Here is a 16,741-nt window from a genome sequence, read left to right as displayed (position 1 = left end):
ATGGGGGGGTCTGGGTCTGGGTCTGGGTGTTGTAAATATGGATGGATGATGGATTCGGCAAGACTTGGTTTTCTTGTGTTTAAATTTTGGGGCATCTCTGTATGGAAGGAGCTTTCGTTGTGATTGAGAAGTCTGGCCAAATGAAGGGGCCATTGATGGCCAGAGCTGTCCCTTTTTAGGTATTCATTATTTCTTAGATGATTTGAAAATGCGTTATTATTATTATTTTTTTTTTTTTACTAAACCAGAGTTACCATTTTGATCCTTTTGTTGTTGGCTCGTTGTTGTAGGAGCGCCTCCCTATCCGCGTGTAGACGCATAATGTTTTATTGATTGGATGACAACTTTCGAGTTTTGTATCTTAGCAAGGGTTTGTTAGAGAAAAAGAGAGATTAGGAACGTTGTTGTATGGAAACAAACAAGAGCTTTGGTTGACTCGAGGCAAAACTCTTTTGGTTTCAAAATCTAATTATTAAAACAACCATGGAACTCAAGTAACTGAAGGAGCATGTGTATGAAATGGGTCCAGCTTCATTATAGAACTCTCTCTGTTGACTCATAAATATAATATCCTAATTTGTATCTTGTGGGAAGGGGGCTGTTTATCTTATCATCATTGCCTTTCTTTTACATCTATCTTTGCACTGAGAAATCTGATTTAGAAGATGGATGGATGCCTTTTCTGACAAAAATGCATTTCTTGGCTGTATTTTGACTGTTCTTTTATTATCACATTCGTAGGAAAACTGAGACGCTTGCTTGGATTATATATGAATGAATAACGTTTCACCACGTTGACCTTTTCATCCAACCTTCAACCTTCTTACAGATTTTCCTTACAATCTAGTATTGATCGAGTAATATTATGATTTTTAACAGAATATAAATATTTTAAAAACAAATAGCAATATTTATTTAAACCAAATTTGTTTTTTCATTTACGACTTTAATTTATTTTCTTATAGTGTGAGTATTAGGGTAAAATGACCGTGAATTTAGTTCAATTTGGCTGGAGAAACAGTGGCATATGCAGGTATTCATTAGATTCTGGTAAGGGCGGCAAAAATTTATTGGCCAACTGCAAGAAAGGAAAAGGTTCTGTTTTGATTTGTTCTGTATTTTGTTCGGGTGAGGTTCATGAAAGTTGAAGCAGACAGCAGAGTCTGAGCTCTAATTGACAAAATTAAGTCTGCATTCTCATTTTGTACCATTCCATTTGTTTTAGATTTAGAAATAGAATGAATAACATTCCTTTTTCAGCAACAAAACAGTTGAGCTCGAAGCCCCAAAAAAGGTAAAAGAAGCTCCAATATCGCATTCAAATTTAGTTGTAGAGGTGGGAAGTGGAAGGCATTTGTTTTATAAAATTGAACCAAAACGAAGACTGGGTTTTGAAGGGAAGTGTTAGGGGTACCATGTGGTACGGAATAGCAGAAGACAAGCCAGAAAGCTTGCTTTTTTAGTCTCTACCAAGTGTATAAGAATGGTAGGTTTTTGAGAAAATGGCGCAAGAATAATTGCTTTGCTTATCTTCCTCCAGACATGAGCATGTGACCCACCTCGCAAATAATGGAGCCAAACCCTTCTCTGGCACACCCAAAACCTGCCTCTTCCATACCAATTCTCAATTCCATAAAACAAATAGCTCTGTGAGAGAAAAATACAAACAGTGAAAACAAAACTCTGCATTTCAGTTACATTACTCATTCCATTTCCGGGAATTTGTATTTCCTGCGTGCGTTTCAACTGTGTCATATTTTTTTTTGGCTCTTCGATGAAGAAGATATGGCAACAAAGCAATTATCATATCTACCCTTTTCCCATCTGTTGCCAACAACAACAACCCATGTTCTAATTTCTCCTTTGTTTTCTTGAGAGAGAGAGCCCTTTTCCAGTGCTCCTTCCTTGGTTTTCTTGTGGGGGTTTGTTCTTTTTCTTCTCTGTTTAATTTAGTTTCTGTATCCTGTTGAGACCCCTTTTTCCTTCTCAGTTCTTGTTGCTCAGATCTGCCACTTATCTGAGGTTGTTGGTAAGAGATAATGGCTGATTCCATTTTCCATGAAGCATTTGCTGTTGGGTTTCTTTGGCTTTCTCTTTCAGATGCGCCCATTAGTATAGTTAAGGTAACTACAATGTTCTTGTATAGGTGAGAATGTCTTTTCTTCAAGCGTGGCGCATTCATTTACGTAATGGGTTTTGATGGGTTTAGGACTCTCTTGTTTGTTCATGAGTGTTGGTTGAAAACATAGTTGATATTTTCTTTTTTCTTTTGTTATTAAAGAGCATACAACACAAGATTTTGTTTATTGGGGAAGATGGGGAAGTTCTTGATTCTGTCACTACTCCTGATGATAATTTCTGGGTGTGTACAAACTGGAGAATCCAACTCCAATTCCATTTTCATCGACTGTGGCTCAACTTCAAATGAAACTGTTGATGGTCGGAAATGGATTGGCGACCTGAGTTCTGAAGGGAACTTTTCTGTGGGCAATCTTGGTGCTAATATCAATGCCTCCACAGCCACTCTAAACGGCGATTCAGTCTTTGAGCCGCTGTATAAAACTGCTCGGCTTTTTACTAATTCCCTAAACTATACTTTCAAAGGCGTTTGGGGTAATCATTTTGTTCGGCTCCATTTCTGCCCCTTCCCTTTTGAAAACCTCAATGTGAACGAGTCCTCATTTTCTGTCTCAGCAAATGGTCTTAGACTGGTTTCGGAGTTGAATGTTCCCAATGAGATTGCATATAAGAATTTGGAATTTCAGCGGTCTGGGATCAATTCAAGTTGGTTCTCTTTGATTAAAGAGTTCATTATTGTTGTCAATTCAGAGGCATTTGTTCTTGAGTTCTCCCCGTCTGGTGGATCATTTGGGTTCATTAATGCTATTGAAATCGTCCCCCTGGTGGATGAGCTCTTTGCAGGTTCGATTAATAAGGTGGGTGGAAATGCTGTTAGCTTGAATGTGAGTGAAAGGGGATCTGAAACTATGTACAGATTGAATGTTGGAGGTCCGGAGATCAAGCCCGCTCAAGATTCAAATGGTTGGAGAATGTGGGAAGTGGACTCGAGTTATATGATTACAGCAGATGCTGGGTTTGAGATACATAACAGTTCTAATATAACCTATGCTTCCATGAATGACTCCATTGTAGCTCCACTCCCTGTGTACGAAACAGCCAGGACGATGTCCGAGACCGAAGTGCTGGAGAAAAGGTTCAACATGTCGTGGAAGTTCGAAGTTCATCCCGGGTTCGAGTATTTGATTAGATTGCATTTCTGTGAGCTGTTGTATGAGAAGGCAAGACAGAGGGTTTTCAAGATTTACATAAACAACAGGACTGCATTTGAGAATTTTGATGTGTTTGATAGAGCAGGGGGAATAAACAAAGCATATCATGTGGATTTTCTTGAACCAATATCATCCAAAATCAACACCCTTTGGATTCAATTAGGCCCTGATACAGCTGCAGGTGCTGCAGGAACAGATGCTCTCTTGAATGGGCTAGAAATCTTTAAGCTGAGTCAAAATGGGAATCTTGCGTACATTGATAGGTTTAATGCCTTAGAGGAATCAATGGGAAATTCGAAATCTCTAACTCTTTGGATAGGCGTTGGAGCAGGTTTAGCCTCTGTTGTTTTCCTTGCTGTTATTACCATTCTCATCATCTATTTCTGCAGATTCCGGAGAGAGGATTTTACTAAGAAGAGCTGTTCTAGGTGGAGAGCAGGATCCAGCCGTGGGGCCACTGTCTCCAACACTTATGCCAGAGGATCCTTGGGGGGTGGCCAAAGTGTATTTGGGTCCATGCCAACCATAAGAGTTGGTAAATGGTTTACATTAGCTGAAATTCTTGCAGCGACCGATAAATTTGATGAAGCTCTGCTGATTGGTGTTGGGGGTTTTGGTAAGGTCTACAGAGGGGAGATTGATGATGGTACTCTTGTGGCTATCAAGAGAGCCAACCCACAGTCACAGCAGGGACTTACCGAGTTCGAGACCGAAATCGAAATGCTTTCTAAACTTAGGCATAGGCATTTGGTCTCGATGATTGGGTTTTGCGATGAGCAGAAGGAAATGATCTTGGTTTATGAGTACATGGGGAATGGAACCTTAAGAAGCCATCTCTTTGGGAGTGATCTCCCACCTTTGACATGGAAGCAGCGATTGGAAGTGTGCATTGGAGCAGCCAGGGGACTCCATTACCTTCACACAGGAGCTGAGAGAGGAATAATCCACAGAGATGTGAAGACAACCAACATACTCTTGGATGAGAACTTTGTGGCAAAAATGTCTGACTTTGGTCTTTCAAAAACAGGGCCTGCTTTGGATCATACCCATGTTAGTACTGCAGTAAAGGGCAGCTTTGGGTACCTGGATCCGGAGTATTTTAGGCGGCAGCAGCTGAGTGAAAAATCTGATGTCTATTCTTTTGGCGTGGTATTGTTGGAAGTTGTTTGTGCTCGAGCTGTTATAAACCCAACCTTGCCCAAGGATCAGATAAATCTTGCGGAATGGGCAATGAAATGGCAACGCAAGAAGTTGCTGCACACCATCATCGATCCGCGTCTCAACGACAAATATTGCCCCGAGTCTCTGAAAACATTTGGCGAGATAGCAGAAAAATGCCTTGCTGATGAAGGGAAGATTCGTCCAACAATGGGGGAAGTTTTATGGCACCTAGAATATGCTTTGCAACTCCATGATGCTTGGATCCGCACCAATGAAGCAGAAAGTTCTTGCAGGGTAGAGTCGGAAGGAGCGCAGGCTGACGAACAGATCGGCGAGAGCTCCAACTTGAAAGCTTCAACCCCAACTGACCACTTATGCTAGTAGATTTGCTTACATTACGAGTAAGGCCAACTGCCCATATTCAATTAAATATATTTATTTATTTTTCATATTCTTTTGAAGTTGTCTTCCATTATTATAGCATTATGAATCTTAGATTTTCCTGTTGCCTTTTAGCTCTTTACTGATGGCTGCGTTGTTGTGTTGCTCAAAATGTAATTGATTATACATGCATGCTAGGCTTCTCTGCTTGCAGCTCTATATAAACATCTTTCAGATTCTGCTCAGTTTCCTCCAAATATCATTTGTTTGTGTGGTTTGGTATCATTTGTTTTGTTGAGTCTGCTATCATCTGCTATCATTTCTCTGATGCAATCATAGGCCTCCTAGTTTGACATCACCTTCATTTTCAAACAAAAAGACCAAAACAAAGCGCCATTCAATACTTGTAGAAAATCATCTTAGAGTTTATTTGCAGATTCCGATGCTGTCAAAGGACCTAGCCTTTGTACAACAAAGCCGCTTTGGCTTTCAACGAGCTCCTTCTCCTTCTCTAGTTGTGACCGAATGTAATTGGTTTTGCCGAGCCATTCCTGCATACCACCGCCCGTGAGTCACCTACATGTGCAACATCACAATCGGTGTGGCTATCGAAAATGCTTGTGGTTGTCGACGTACTGTCCTTTGGTTACGATATAGTTCTCTATTCCATCATCCATTTTAAACTCCTAAATCACAACAATTAGTAACGAAGACACATCAACTTGCGTCTCTATTGATCTCTTTTCAGAAACCTTCAAAATAAAAAGGATAGACAGCAGAAGATCCGCTCAAAATCAGATAGAATTGGATGAAGCTGAGAAAAATAATCATTTCATAAATCGAAGAATCTCACGTATACTAGTATTGAGACAAATTCTGAAAATGAATACAATAAGGAATCAACCTTCATAGCCAAACTGAAAACAAGACAACACAGCTACCAAACGTGACCATAACAATACAACTAGAATATGAAGATCAGTACAGAACACACCCAGAATCAAACCCTGATACTCTCTAAAACTTGGCCTGAATGTTGCTTATAATAGCGGGATCAGTTTGGAAGGCCTTTGCAAGGATATCAGTGGAGATGTCCGGCTTTGATCCAAAAACTGCATTTGCAATGGTAACAACACCTGGGTTTTGGCTGCTCAAAGCTGCAAGGGCAACTGCAGGGCCATACCCGATATTCTGTTGGAAGTGAATTAGACCCACTGGGAACACGAACACGTCGCCCTTGTTCAACGTCTTGGTTATGAGACGGTTTTCCGTGTTGGAGGTGACAAAGCCAACGAGGAGTGTGCCTTCAAGGACTGTCAAGATTTCGGAGGCGCGAGGGTGTGTGTGGGGAGCGTTGATGCCCCATGGGGCGAAGTCGATGCGAGCAAGAGAGATGCCAAGAGTGTTGAGCCCTGGGATTTGGGCAACATTGACAGGAGTTACTTGAGAGCCGACAGGGTTGTTTATGGCGGCTGCTACATTCAATCCACTCCAGAAGAAGTCTTTGGCTTCTACAAGTTTGGGATCCTTGCAAACTAGGCCATTCACTTTCACTATATATCACAAACAAACAAAGCATCAACGTTAAATCCCAATAAACAGCCACAAATCCATTCTCTTTTACCACCTCTGTTCACTCTGTTGAACAAGTAAACACACAAACTAGAAGGTTGATATGTACGTATACTTACAAGGATTGTTTGGATCTGCAACACAAAAATCTTGAAGTGGGCTGGGATCGGATGCCAAAGCAAGGGAAGAAGTTATAGCAAGGAATGTGAGGAACAAAATTCGAGTGGCCATTGATGAAAAAATCTTGAGAAATAGTTGGTATTGTTGTTTAGGAGACGAAGTGGATATGCTTTGCGTTGAGTTGTGGTGGATGGATTTATAAGAACCCCAAGGAGGTGGCCTGGTCTTATACATGATTAAAAAATCCTTGGTTGATTGAAGGGCGGCTGGAGAACATTTCGTAGCTTAAAGCGTTACCCATTCATAGGTTTGAAAAAGTATAAAATTGGGTTGATGACTGACCAACCAAAGAGTTTCACATTTGTATGATTCATGGTTGATATCAAGACTTAGTTCAACACAGACTTGGTATTGAAAGTACATTAAATATGAATGGTTAAACACTTACAACCAAATTATAATAATCACAACAGTCTTCACTTTGTTTTCTCTCATTCTCATACGAAAGCTATTTTTTAGGACTTATTTATTAATAATTTTGAAGATTTATTTCATACTTCATGCACATATTTATTGAATTTGTCAAAATAAGTGAGATCTAAAAGAATACTTTTATAATAGTTCAAGCTCACTGCCAACAGATATCGTCTGCTTTGTTATGTGTCACCATCATTCTCACAATTTTAAAATGAGTCTACTAGGGAGCAGTTTCTACACTCTTGTAAGAAATGCTTTCTTCCTCTCTCCAATCGATGTAGGATCTAACAATCCACCCTCCATGGGACTCAGAGTCCTCGCTGACACGTCACTTGGTAACATCTCAATCCTACCGCTAGCAGACATTATCCGCTCTTGCCTGTTATGCATCGCCATCTGCCTCACGGTTTTAAAATGCGTCTTCAGAGATATGTTTCCACACCCTTATAAGGAATGTTTCGTTCTCCTCTCCAATTGGTGAATTTGAGCCGTTACAAATGGTATAAGAGCCAGACATCATGCGTTGTGCCAGTGAGGACGCTAGCCCCCAACAAGGATGGATTGTGAGATCCCACATCGGTTGGAGAGGGGAACAAAGCATTCCTTATAAGGGTGTGAAAACCTCTCCCTTGTAGACGCGTTTTAAGACTTTGAGGGGGAGCTAGGAAAGCTCAAAGAAGACATTATATGCTAGCGGTAGACTTTTCTTACGAGTCATATGAGCTGAGGGCACAACATAGCGCAATCGCTCTCAAGTAATACAAATTGTAGAGGTAGTGTTAAGAGATGTAGCTCAACCATATCTAGACGCCCAAAATGCGTACATTATTGAATTCCCATGTGTAGCATGGAAACGCTGCTCCAAGCATCTTGTGCATTATAGTACAACGTCTAGATGTTGTCTTTAGCATCTCAACGTTGTCATGCTTATGTACATATCAACTTTTTATTCGAGATTTGGGGTGGCTTTTCGAGCCCAAGATCATGGACCGTTGATGGGGACGAACGATTTACACAGAAACGTCAGTTCTTCTCTTTCTCTCAACTTTGTTGTTGATTCATTAAACACATAAACCAAACCTTTTAATCTTAGGGTATCCTTTTAGTTTATAGATAGAAGTAAGTAGACGTGGCCAAAATGATTAAGTGAAGCATAGTATCATACTTTAAATAATAATAATAACATTAAATTACATTATACTTTCAAATGAAGAATCTCACATATTATAATATTAAGACAAGTAGCCAAACTGAAAACAAGACAACTAAAACATGAAGATCAGAACGAACACACCCAAAACCAAACCCTGATACTGTCTAAAACTTGGCCTGAATGTCGGCTATAATAGCGGGATCGGTTTGGAAGGCCTTTGCAAGGATATCGGTGGAAATGTCCGGCTTTGATCCAAACACTGCATTTGCAATGGTAACCACACCTGGGTTTTGGCTGCTCAAAGCGGCAAGGGCGACTGCAGGGCCATACCCGATGTTCTGTTGGAAGTGAATTAGGCCCACAGGGAACACGAACAAGTCGCCCTTGTTCAACGTCTTGGTTATGAGACGGTTTTCCGGGTTGGAGGTGACGAAGCCAACCAGGAGCGTGCCTTCGAGGACTGTCAAGATTTCGGAGGCGCGAGGGTGCGTGTGGGGAGCGTTGATGCCCCATGGGGCGAAGTCAATGCGGGCGAGAGAGATGCCGAGGGTGTTGAGCCCTGGGATTTGGACAACATTGACAGGCGTTACTTGGGAGCCGACGGGGTTGGTTATTTCGGCTGCTACATTCAGCCCACTCCCGAAGAAGTCTTTGGGTTCCACAAGCTTGGGATCCTTGCAAACTAGGCCGTTCACTTTCACTGTGTCACAATGAAACAAGCATCGTCAATATTGAAATCCAAAAATAGATGCATATATATACATATATATACTTAGAATGGTTACCAGGACTGTTAGGATCTGCCACACAGAAATCTTGAAGTGGGCTTGGATCGGACGCCCATGCAACAGAACAAGTTATAGCGAGGAGCGTGAGGAAGAAAAGTGGGGCGGCCATGATGAGCTGATCTTCACGAAAACTTGGAGATATTCAGGTTAGATATGCTTTAACTTTGAATTGTGTGGATGAATTGGGGACATGAAGAAGCTGTATTTATAGATGAGTTGGAAACATTTTAATAATTGAAGGACGGCTGAAGAAACTTTCGAAGCTGAGCACAGCACGCAAAGAGAAGACTTGGTGGTTGAAGGATGCAGGATTAAGTATATGAATATTGTTCAAACACTTAAACTAAATAATAAAAATAAAACGCGAATTTGACTTAGCTTTGTTCAACTCTCACTTCACCATAATTGTTTAGTTGGATAATTAATCTTAAATAAGCACCGTAATTAAGTAGTTATTAATAACAGAACACAAACTTGACCCAGTTTTGTCCAATTCTTAATAGATGCTTTCTTCCTGTCTTCGAAAACAGATACTTCATTGAAACATTTGAGGAACACAGAGTTTGGTCGTCCGCAGGAAAAGGGGAAAACATCCAAGGATATTGCATGAGCTAATATGATTATGCTGCTCCATGGAAATAGTTAGGGTATGTCACTTTTAACTCGTGATCGCAAATTTTATCTCGATTAATAAGAGTCCACATAGTACTTTAGTAATTGGTGGGGCTAGAGAGTCACTCCCCTCGTATACTTTATGCTGTGTGGAAACTATTAAAGAGTCGTCCGCTAATTTTTTTTTACTCTTTACTAGTGAATTTTTCTCGGTCGGCTAGGATCCATATTGTATGCAACGTTGAATTGGTAGAAACCCATGCAATATTTTTGTAGCTGACAGATGTACATAGTGATTTTTGTTTGAGATTATACCATCGGAAGACTTTTAAAGGGTAGCCAACTAATCTTTAATGATCAAGTAGCCTCGATTGACTAGTACCCATATTTCTATCAAATGATGAGATAATAACAAGAGGGTTGTGTTCTAGACCATTTAATAATCAACTAATTCCTAATAGTACTATGATTGAATTGATTTGGAGAATAATTGGAAGAAGAGTGGTAAGGAATTGGGTTTTGCATGATGATGAGCTTTATTTAATAATCCAAACGTGATGAAAGTATGAAACGATGAAGAATATTTGAAACGTGGCCGTTTTATTTAATAATTCTTAGTGGAGAGTAAACCAAGATAGTGAATACCCAAATACAAATGAAACACACCAAAATCCCAAAAGCATTGTCCACACACACAACATAAATTAGATTTATTAAAAACTAAAGTCTGTGGAATTGAGTTCAGAACTTGGCTTGAATGGCAGCAATGATGTGCGCATGAGTCCGGAATGCCTTTGCCAAAATATCAATTGGGATGGCTGGTTCGGATCCAAACACAGTATCTCCAATAGTGATAACGCCTGCGTTTTGGCTGCTCAGGGCTGCAATCGCCACTGCGTTCTCATACCCAACGTTCTGCTGAAAGTGGACCATACCCTCTGGGAAAACAAACACGTCCCCTTTGTATAGGACCTTGGAGAAGAGCCGGTTGCCGTCTTGGTTGGAGGACACAAACCCTACAAGCAGGGTGCCTTCGAGAAGGGTCAAGATCTCTGTGGCGCGTGGGTGCGTATGGGGTGGGTTGATGCCTTGGGGGATGAAGTCAATGCGTACCATTGAGATTCCTAGAGTGTTGAGTCCACGTAGGTTGTCGACGTTGATTGTTTTCACACCAGAGCCTACCTCCTTCTTTATTTCGGCCGGGGTTTGCAGCCCACTGGCGAAGAAATCGTCTGCATTAACTTGCATGGGATCCTTGCAAACAAATCCATTCACCTTCACTGCACCCATCAAAACCAATTACTTATATTACCCCATTTACGTACTTCTCCAAGACCAACCAAGCCCTACAAGCTACGATCAACTTTCAAAGCCATAAGAATTAAATGGAAATCCAAGTTCAAACCATATTGCATAAAAAAACAATATATACCAGGATTTTCTGTATCCGCAACGCAGAAATCTTGTAGAGGACTGGGATCGGATGCAAGAGCAATGGAGGAGCAAGCCGCAGCAAAGAGGGCTAAGGAGAGAAGAATCTTCGAGGCCATATTATTGGAGCTTTCTTACTCGGGTAAAGGCAATGAATGCTGTTGTGAGGAACATACGTTCAGCTGCATGCCTTTTTTATAGGGCAAAACAGTGGGGTTTGGGTAAGTATGAAAAGGAAAAGGTCCAATGCCAAACATAATCAACGCTTGTTTTTTAAGCTCTTAAAACCCAAATCATATAAGAGTAGGGCATGATAAAAAGTCTAGTACCTCCGTATTAATATAATGCAAGTATAAGTGACGTAGTCTGCAAGTAACAGGGATTTTGATTATAATATGTGCAGATTAATTTGGTAAGTTGAGTTATTGAGTTGGTGTGTATGCATTGGATATTATATTGTTTGATAAGTTCATGAGAGCGATGTAATAATCAAGTGGGTTAGTTTTGATTTTGTCAACGTTGAATTTAACAGCCCACCTTGTGATGGGTTTAAATTATTTACATTCTATTTATATTTAATCAACAATGTCTCACTCAGTTTCGTTAAACATAAATAAATGTATTAGTGATTATTATTAAAATGCTAAGTTGCTTAATTATCAGCATGTTCCAAGGATAAGATCAATATGTAATTGTATACCAACCAATTAAAAAAACACGACTTTTCAACGTTCAAATCAATTTAATCCATATTGTAATCTTACCCACTTAGCGAAATAATCCGTCATTTTATTGCTACCATAACCAAACTCAATGATTGAGATGGCCTAAAGCTCCTTTACAGTGAAAGCAATTGTTATAGGGAAAATTAATTATCAATATGGCCTAAAGCTATAAAAGCTTAGCTTGCTGGGGGTATAAAAGCTTAATGGCCGAGAGAGGTATTCAAATAAGTCATTTGAGTCTAGGAGGTCGCCATGAGTGATACATATGGCAATCGACCAAGGGTTCGCATAGCCAAACCGTTGAGGTTAACTCCCACAAGATCATCCGATAGTAGTACGATTGACCCTACGAGAGTCAACTCATGGTTGAAAAGGCTAGGGTTTGAGTTTGTAGTCACGGTCAGTTAATGGTACAACTATGTAATGGTCTAACTCGGTTAAGATATGTCCAAAAAAGGAACAAAACATTTCTTATAAGAGCGTGGAAACCTCTTCTGAGGGAAAGTCTGGAAGGAAAAACTCAAAGAGGATAACATGTGTTAGCGATAAACTTAGGCTGTTACAAATGGTATCAAAGCCAGTCACCAGACAGTGTGAGACACTGGTCGGAATAAGACTAGATCATCTCTATAGTAGATGCATTTTAAAACCGTGAGGCTGACAACGGTGGGTAACGGGCTAAAGCAAACAATATCTACTAGTAATTGACTTAAGCTGTTTCACATATGTTGCTTTGTACAACTATTATCAACTCGGCTATTGACTCGACTATTGAACTATTCAAATGAAGATACCATTTGTTAATAGCTAAGTACATAGCTTATATTTATATTAATATGGAACTAAACTTTATATAATATCAACTCCACCCCTCGGAAGTAAGAGAATATGGAACTAACCTGTTTTCAAATGATATAATATAACAAATGTAAAAAACACTGCCGGCTCAGTGTAATATAACTAAACTTTATAGCTAAGTACTAGACAATGCTTGTTTCATCGTGACACAGTGAAAGTGAATGGCCTAGTTTGCAAGGATCCCAAGCATGTGGAACCCCAAGACTTCTACGGGAGTGGATTGAATGTAGCAGCCGACGTAAACAACACTGCCGGCTCCCAAGCAACTCCCGTCGGTGTTGCCCAAATCCCAGGGCTCAACACTCTCGGCATCTCCCTGGTTCGCTTTGACTTCGCCCCACACGGCATCATCGCTCCCCACACGCACCCTCGCGCCACCGAAATCTTGACAGTCCTCGAAGGCACGGTCCTGGCCGGCTTCATCACCTCCATCCCGGATAACCGTCTCATAACCAAGACGTTGAACAAGGGCGACGTGTTCGTGTTTCCTGTGGGTCTCATTCACTTCCAACAGAATGTCGGGAATGGGCATGCGGTCGCCCTTGCAGCTTTGAACAGCCAAAACCCAGGTGTTATTCCCATTGCAAATTCAGTTTTTGGATCACACCCGGACATCCCCACGGATATCCTTGCAAAGGCCTTCCAAATCGATGCCGCTATTATAACCGACATTGAGGCCAAGTTTTAGACAGTATCAGGGTTTGAATTGTGGGGCGTGCATTGTACTGATCTTCACATATATAATAATATATATACACGCTTTTATTTAGGTGTGATTTAAAAAATTAAAATAAAAATGTATTATATACACGCTTTTATTTAGGTGTGATTTAAAAAGTTAAAATAAAAATGTAAAAAGTAAGAATAAGAGAATAAAGAAGTAAAACGTGAGATCTGTCAGAATAATAATGTATTAAAATGACATTTACTAAACTACCCTCCTTATTTTGTCTAATACGAATATAGTAAATAAGTAGTGTTGAAGAAAAATCGGCGAAGAATATACAATAAACGTGAAAAAAATGGTTAAAACTGCAGTGAATGAGATGCCCCTTATTTATTTTTTTTAACAAAAACCTTTTACTTATATCCAATCATGTTAAAGACGCATTTTGTTGTTTATTTTTGTGTGGGTGGAGAATATGTTATTGCCTTTTCTTTTTCATATTTTAATACATTCACATTTATTGGAATTTGTTAGGTGACCGCCGATCTTCCTCCCCTGATTAAATTGTTGTTTGAAAATAAATAATAAAAAAGTAACATTTATTTTCATCTACTACACTCTAATCATTAGTTTGTGTACTTCTCAGAGAGGCAAAAAATCATTTTTTAAGAACACTGATTTCATACATCAACAAAGGGCGATGTAGTTTTGTTTGTCTGAATTTAACGTTATTCCCTACAAATATATAAAAAAACAACTGTTTCCTTGGAGGAAATAATTAAGAAGTAGTTTAAATGACACCAAATGCATCGAGTCTTAACCATAAAAATAAAAATAGAGATTTGTATTTAAATATTAAGGGACACATGAAACTAATCCAACTCACGCGTAATGGTAATATTAGGAAAATTTAACAAATTTTTTCAACACTCACGCCTTGTCTCCTCCAACCAATCATTCTCTCTATTAAAACACACTCTCTTCCGCCTTCCTTCCTCACTTCTTCTTTTCTAATCCATTCTGCAACCATGCCTCTCCCATGGAAGAAGACCAAGTCCAATCCAATTTCCCGAATCGTCGCCGATCTCCAACCCCCCTCCCGCTCCGCCTCCCTCGTCGTCCAAACCGGCTTCCCCACCTCCGTCGTCGATCTCTTCGTCAAGAATCGCGATCGACTCAAGAAGCACTCCCTCAAGAAGACCAAACATAAGCATTCCATTCTCCACGTCTCTGAACCGCTTCCGCCGCCTCGTTCTCCCTCTCTCCCCCCTGATCATTCTCCTCCTCCTCTTCCCGTCGATGGCACCGTCGTTATCGCCGCCGCTGGACACGGGGTGGATCATCTCGAAGAGAAGTCCACGGTGGCTGATGTGGATTTCAATGTCGTCGTCGGTGACGGCGGTCGATCCAATGGCGATACAAATGCGATTTTTGAAGTTCTTGTTCTGGCGGCGAAGATGTTTCTGGCGGTGGTTCCGGTGTTGAGTACTAAACAACTCGCCCTCGGGGTTACTCTCTCTGCGTTCCTCCTCTTTCTTCTAGAAATTTTAGGGCAATTCGCGGCTCGTTTCTTCGATCCTTCTTCGATCCGAAATCGGTTTTTGTCGACAACCAACGCAGAGTGCCGCAGAGTCGGATTCATTGATCGAGGAGGAGGAGGAGAAGGAGAAGGAGAAGGAGAAGGAGAAGAAGAAGAAGAAGAAGAAGAAGAAGAAGAAGAAGAAGAAGAAGAAGAAGAGTTTCCGGCGATTAACTCTGCCTCCAATAAGGAAATCGAAATGGTGGAATCAAATTGTGATGAGGAAGAATCAGGGTTGGATGGAGGGTTGCAAGGTGAGGCACTCCGGAATGGGGAAAAGGGAAGGGGTTGTAATTGGGAAGTGGAAGGTGAAAACGAGGAGATGGGGAAGAATCAGAAAAGTAGAAGCTCGAAACTGAAATCGAAAATCATAAAGAAACTGATACCGAAGAAACTGCGGAGTGGGAAGAGTTTGAAAAAGAAGAAGAAGGAGAAGAAGAAAAGGAAACAAGAAGGGGGCATCATGATCATGGAAAACCAACAAGGCATAGAATGGAGCTGTGAGGAAGAAGAACGCGAAGCTTGGGGATTGCACCAAAATTGGGAGCCTGAAGAAGAAGAAGAAGAAGAAGAAGAAGAGGAAGAAGAAGAAATAGGATCATCAACAATGGTGAAAGGGGAAGGGGAAGTAGAAGAAGAAGAAGAAGAGGATGAAAGGAAGAAGAATCTGGAGTGTAAATTGGTGATAATGATGATTCTGGTGGGGCTTTGCGGGGGCCGATTTGTGGCACTTGTTGTTACAGTCTCAGGCTGTTTCATCTTCAAATTCATCAAATTTGGGTGAAGGGTAGTGCTGTCCGGTAACATAGGATTATTTCTTCCCCCCTTTTAGCTCTCTTTTTCATTCCGATAGGTGAGAGTGATGGGTGTATAGTGGGTTACTAATGACGAGATTTTTTAACAACTAAATTGTGTATTTGTTGATATAAAGCTTTGGTATTTATGAACTATGTAAAGTCGAGGGTTCTTAGAATTCTGAAAGAAGCCTACAAAAAAATGAAATAATGGGAATTTGGAGGGTACAAATAAGTGAGTTGAGAGTGTTGGTGTGAGGGGAGACGGAATAAAATTTAATACATGGGTTTTCTGCTCTTACTTCATGTCCTGTGTTATTTGTTTCAAATATCCAAATTACGGATTATTATGCCTCCCCTACTCTAAATTTATTATTAACACTAATATTGCCATTTAAATTATGAGTATAAACAATGCATCAGAATTTGAGCCTAAAACTATTTCAATATTACTCTACCGTGTTGGGTACTTGAACTTGAATTGTGTGGCTGTTGATGGTGGGTTCATTCCCCCGAAACCTCATTTTTATACAGCATCCATTAAAATAATATATGTACACATATATGCATATCAAAGGTGATTGAGGAATCATAAGTTTCAGCATGCTACGAGAGGACCGTCATGATTTGAAGGAGATGTTAAGCATCATCACCCCCATACTTTCTTCCTTATTTTATATTTGAAATATCTTTTAAAAAATGAAGCTTTAGATTCTTTTATGATGTGTTGGGTGGGACCTAACCAAAACAAATATATTTGATTTGATACTCATGATATTGTTTTAATAGTGTTGCCCAACTTTCTTATTTTAAATTGTTTTGATAGTCATGTTATCAAATTTTAAGTTTTGATTGTAAATCTTAGGTTTTTGATTTATTCTGTTACAAATCTTTATAGTTATCCTCATTATCATAATTTATTAATAAATCAACAACAGACATTAAACCTTTAGGTTGCATGCTCTCAAATAATAATAATAAATATTATTTGTTGAGGAAAAAATAATCTGGGAATGTTGATTGAATTCCAAAATTTGTTAAGATTAGAAGAGAGAACTAGGGAAGAAGGTTAACCCACATTATATAAACAAATTTGTAGGAAGTGAGTTAAGAATAAAATGAATTCCAAATAC

At 39.9% G+C, this 16,741-nt stretch overlaps 6 protein-coding genes across 6 annotated transcripts; 3 read left to right on the top strand and 3 right to left on the bottom strand.

Annotated features, from left to right (window-relative positions):
- Positions 1 to 1,185: 1,185 nt before the first annotated feature.
- LOC111497169 (probable receptor-like protein kinase At1g30570) lies at positions 1,186 to 5,117 on the top strand. Its single transcript, XM_023147860.1, has 2 exons — positions 1,186 to 2,123; positions 2,282 to 5,117. The coding sequence occupies exon 2, from the start codon at positions 2,316 to 2,318 to the stop codon at positions 4,830 to 4,832; it is 2,517 nt and encodes an 838-aa protein (XP_023003628.1). The 5' UTR covers positions 1,186 to 2,123; positions 2,282 to 2,315; the 3' UTR covers positions 4,833 to 5,117.
- A 519-nt stretch (positions 5,118 to 5,636) lies between these two features.
- On the bottom strand, positions 5,637 to 6,723 carry LOC111496992 (putative germin-like protein 2-1). Its single transcript, XM_023147589.1, has 2 exons — positions 6,524 to 6,723; positions 5,637 to 6,385 (listed from the first exon to the last, which is right to left on the bottom strand). Exons 1-2 carry the CDS (start codon positions 6,633 to 6,635, stop codon positions 5,850 to 5,852), a joined length of 648 nt encoding a protein of 215 aa, XP_023003357.1. The 5' UTR covers positions 6,636 to 6,723; the 3' UTR covers positions 5,637 to 5,849.
- A 1,443-nt stretch (positions 6,724 to 8,166) lies between these two features.
- On the bottom strand, positions 8,167 to 9,120 carry LOC111497280 (putative germin-like protein 2-1). The gene is made up of 2 exons (XM_023148036.1): positions 8,940 to 9,120; positions 8,167 to 8,854 (listed from the first exon to the last, which is right to left on the bottom strand). The coding sequence occupies exons 1-2, from the start codon at positions 9,049 to 9,051 to the stop codon at positions 8,319 to 8,321; spliced, it is 648 nt and encodes a 215-aa protein (XP_023003804.1). The 5' UTR covers positions 9,052 to 9,120; the 3' UTR covers positions 8,167 to 8,318.
- Positions 9,121 to 10,135: 1,015 nt separating this feature from the next.
- On the bottom strand, positions 10,136 to 11,169 carry LOC111497279 (germin-like protein subfamily 1 member 13). Its single transcript, XM_023148035.1, has 2 exons — positions 10,987 to 11,169; positions 10,136 to 10,834 (listed from the first exon to the last, which is right to left on the bottom strand). The coding sequence occupies exons 1-2, from the start codon at positions 11,102 to 11,104 to the stop codon at positions 10,296 to 10,298; spliced, it is 657 nt and encodes a 218-aa protein (XP_023003803.1). The 5' UTR covers positions 11,105 to 11,169; the 3' UTR covers positions 10,136 to 10,295.
- Positions 11,170 to 11,962: 793 nt separating this feature from the next.
- LOC111497399 (putative germin-like protein 2-3) lies at positions 11,963 to 13,321 on the top strand. Its single transcript, XM_023148186.1, has 2 exons — positions 11,963 to 12,109; positions 12,684 to 13,321. Exons 1-2 carry the CDS (start codon positions 11,963 to 11,965, stop codon positions 13,254 to 13,256), a joined length of 720 nt encoding a protein of 239 aa, XP_023003954.1. The 3' UTR covers positions 13,257 to 13,321.
- An 839-nt stretch (positions 13,322 to 14,160) lies between these two features.
- Positions 14,161 to 15,937, top strand: LOC111497488. Its single transcript, XM_023148294.1, has 2 exons — positions 14,161 to 14,891; positions 14,931 to 15,937. Exons 1-2 carry the CDS (start codon positions 14,264 to 14,266, stop codon positions 15,596 to 15,598), a joined length of 1,296 nt encoding a protein of 431 aa, XP_023004062.1. The 5' UTR covers positions 14,161 to 14,263; the 3' UTR covers positions 15,599 to 15,937.
- The last annotated feature ends 804 nt before the right edge of the window (positions 15,938 to 16,741 follow it).

Source organism: Cucurbita maxima, unplaced genomic scaffold (assembly GCF_002738345.1).
Source record: "Cucurbita maxima cultivar Rimu unplaced genomic scaffold, Cmax_1.0 Cma_Scf00023, whole genome shotgun sequence".
NCBI lineage: Eukaryota > Viridiplantae > Streptophyta > Magnoliopsida > Cucurbitales > Cucurbitaceae > Cucurbita > Cucurbita maxima.
Note: the sequence above shows the minus strand (reverse complement) of the source record. Positions and strands in the feature narration are given on the sequence as shown.

Excerpts from the sequence above, each read along its gene's own strand:
- LOC111497169 (XM_023147860.1), top strand. The coding sequence starts at position 2,316 with ATGGGGAAGTTCTTGATTCTGTCACTACTCCTGATGATAATTTCTGGG.
- LOC111497488 (XM_023148294.1), top strand. The coding sequence starts at position 14,264 with ATGCCTCTCCCATGGAAGAAGACCAAGTCCAATCCAATTTCCCGAATC. Across the intron at positions 14,892-14,930 it reads ATTCATTGATCGAGGAGGAG|AAGAAGAAGAAGAAGAAGAA; the intron begins GAGGAGAAGGAG and ends GAGAAGAAGAAG.
- LOC111497280 (XM_023148036.1), bottom strand. The coding sequence starts at position 9,051 with ATGGCCGCCCCACTTTTCTTCCTCACGCTCCTCGCTATAACTTGTTCT. Across the intron at positions 8,855-8,939 it reads GGCAGATCCTAACAGTCCTG|TGAAAGTGAACGGCCTAGTT; the intron begins GTAACCATTCTA and ends ATTGTGACACAG.
- LOC111497279 (XM_023148035.1), bottom strand. The coding sequence starts at position 11,104 with ATGGCCTCGAAGATTCTTCTCTCCTTAGCCCTCTTTGCTGCGGCTTGC. Across the intron at positions 10,835-10,986 it reads TGCGGATACAGAAAATCCTG|TGAAGGTGAATGGATTTGTT; the intron begins GTATATATTGTT and ends TGATGGGTGCAG.
- LOC111496992 (XM_023147589.1), bottom strand. The coding sequence starts at position 6,635 with ATGGCCACTCGAATTTTGTTCCTCACATTCCTTGCTATAACTTCTTCC. Across the intron at positions 6,386-6,523 it reads TGCAGATCCAAACAATCCTT|TGAAAGTGAATGGCCTAGTT; the intron begins GTAAGTATACGT and ends TGTGATATATAG.
- LOC111497399 (XM_023148186.1), top strand. The coding sequence starts at position 11,963 with ATGAGTGATACATATGGCAATCGACCAAGGGTTCGCATAGCCAAACCG. Across the intron at positions 12,110-12,683 it reads GGTTTGAGTTTGTAGTCACG|CTAAGTACTAGACAATGCTT; the intron begins GTCAGTTAATGG and ends TAAACTTTATAG.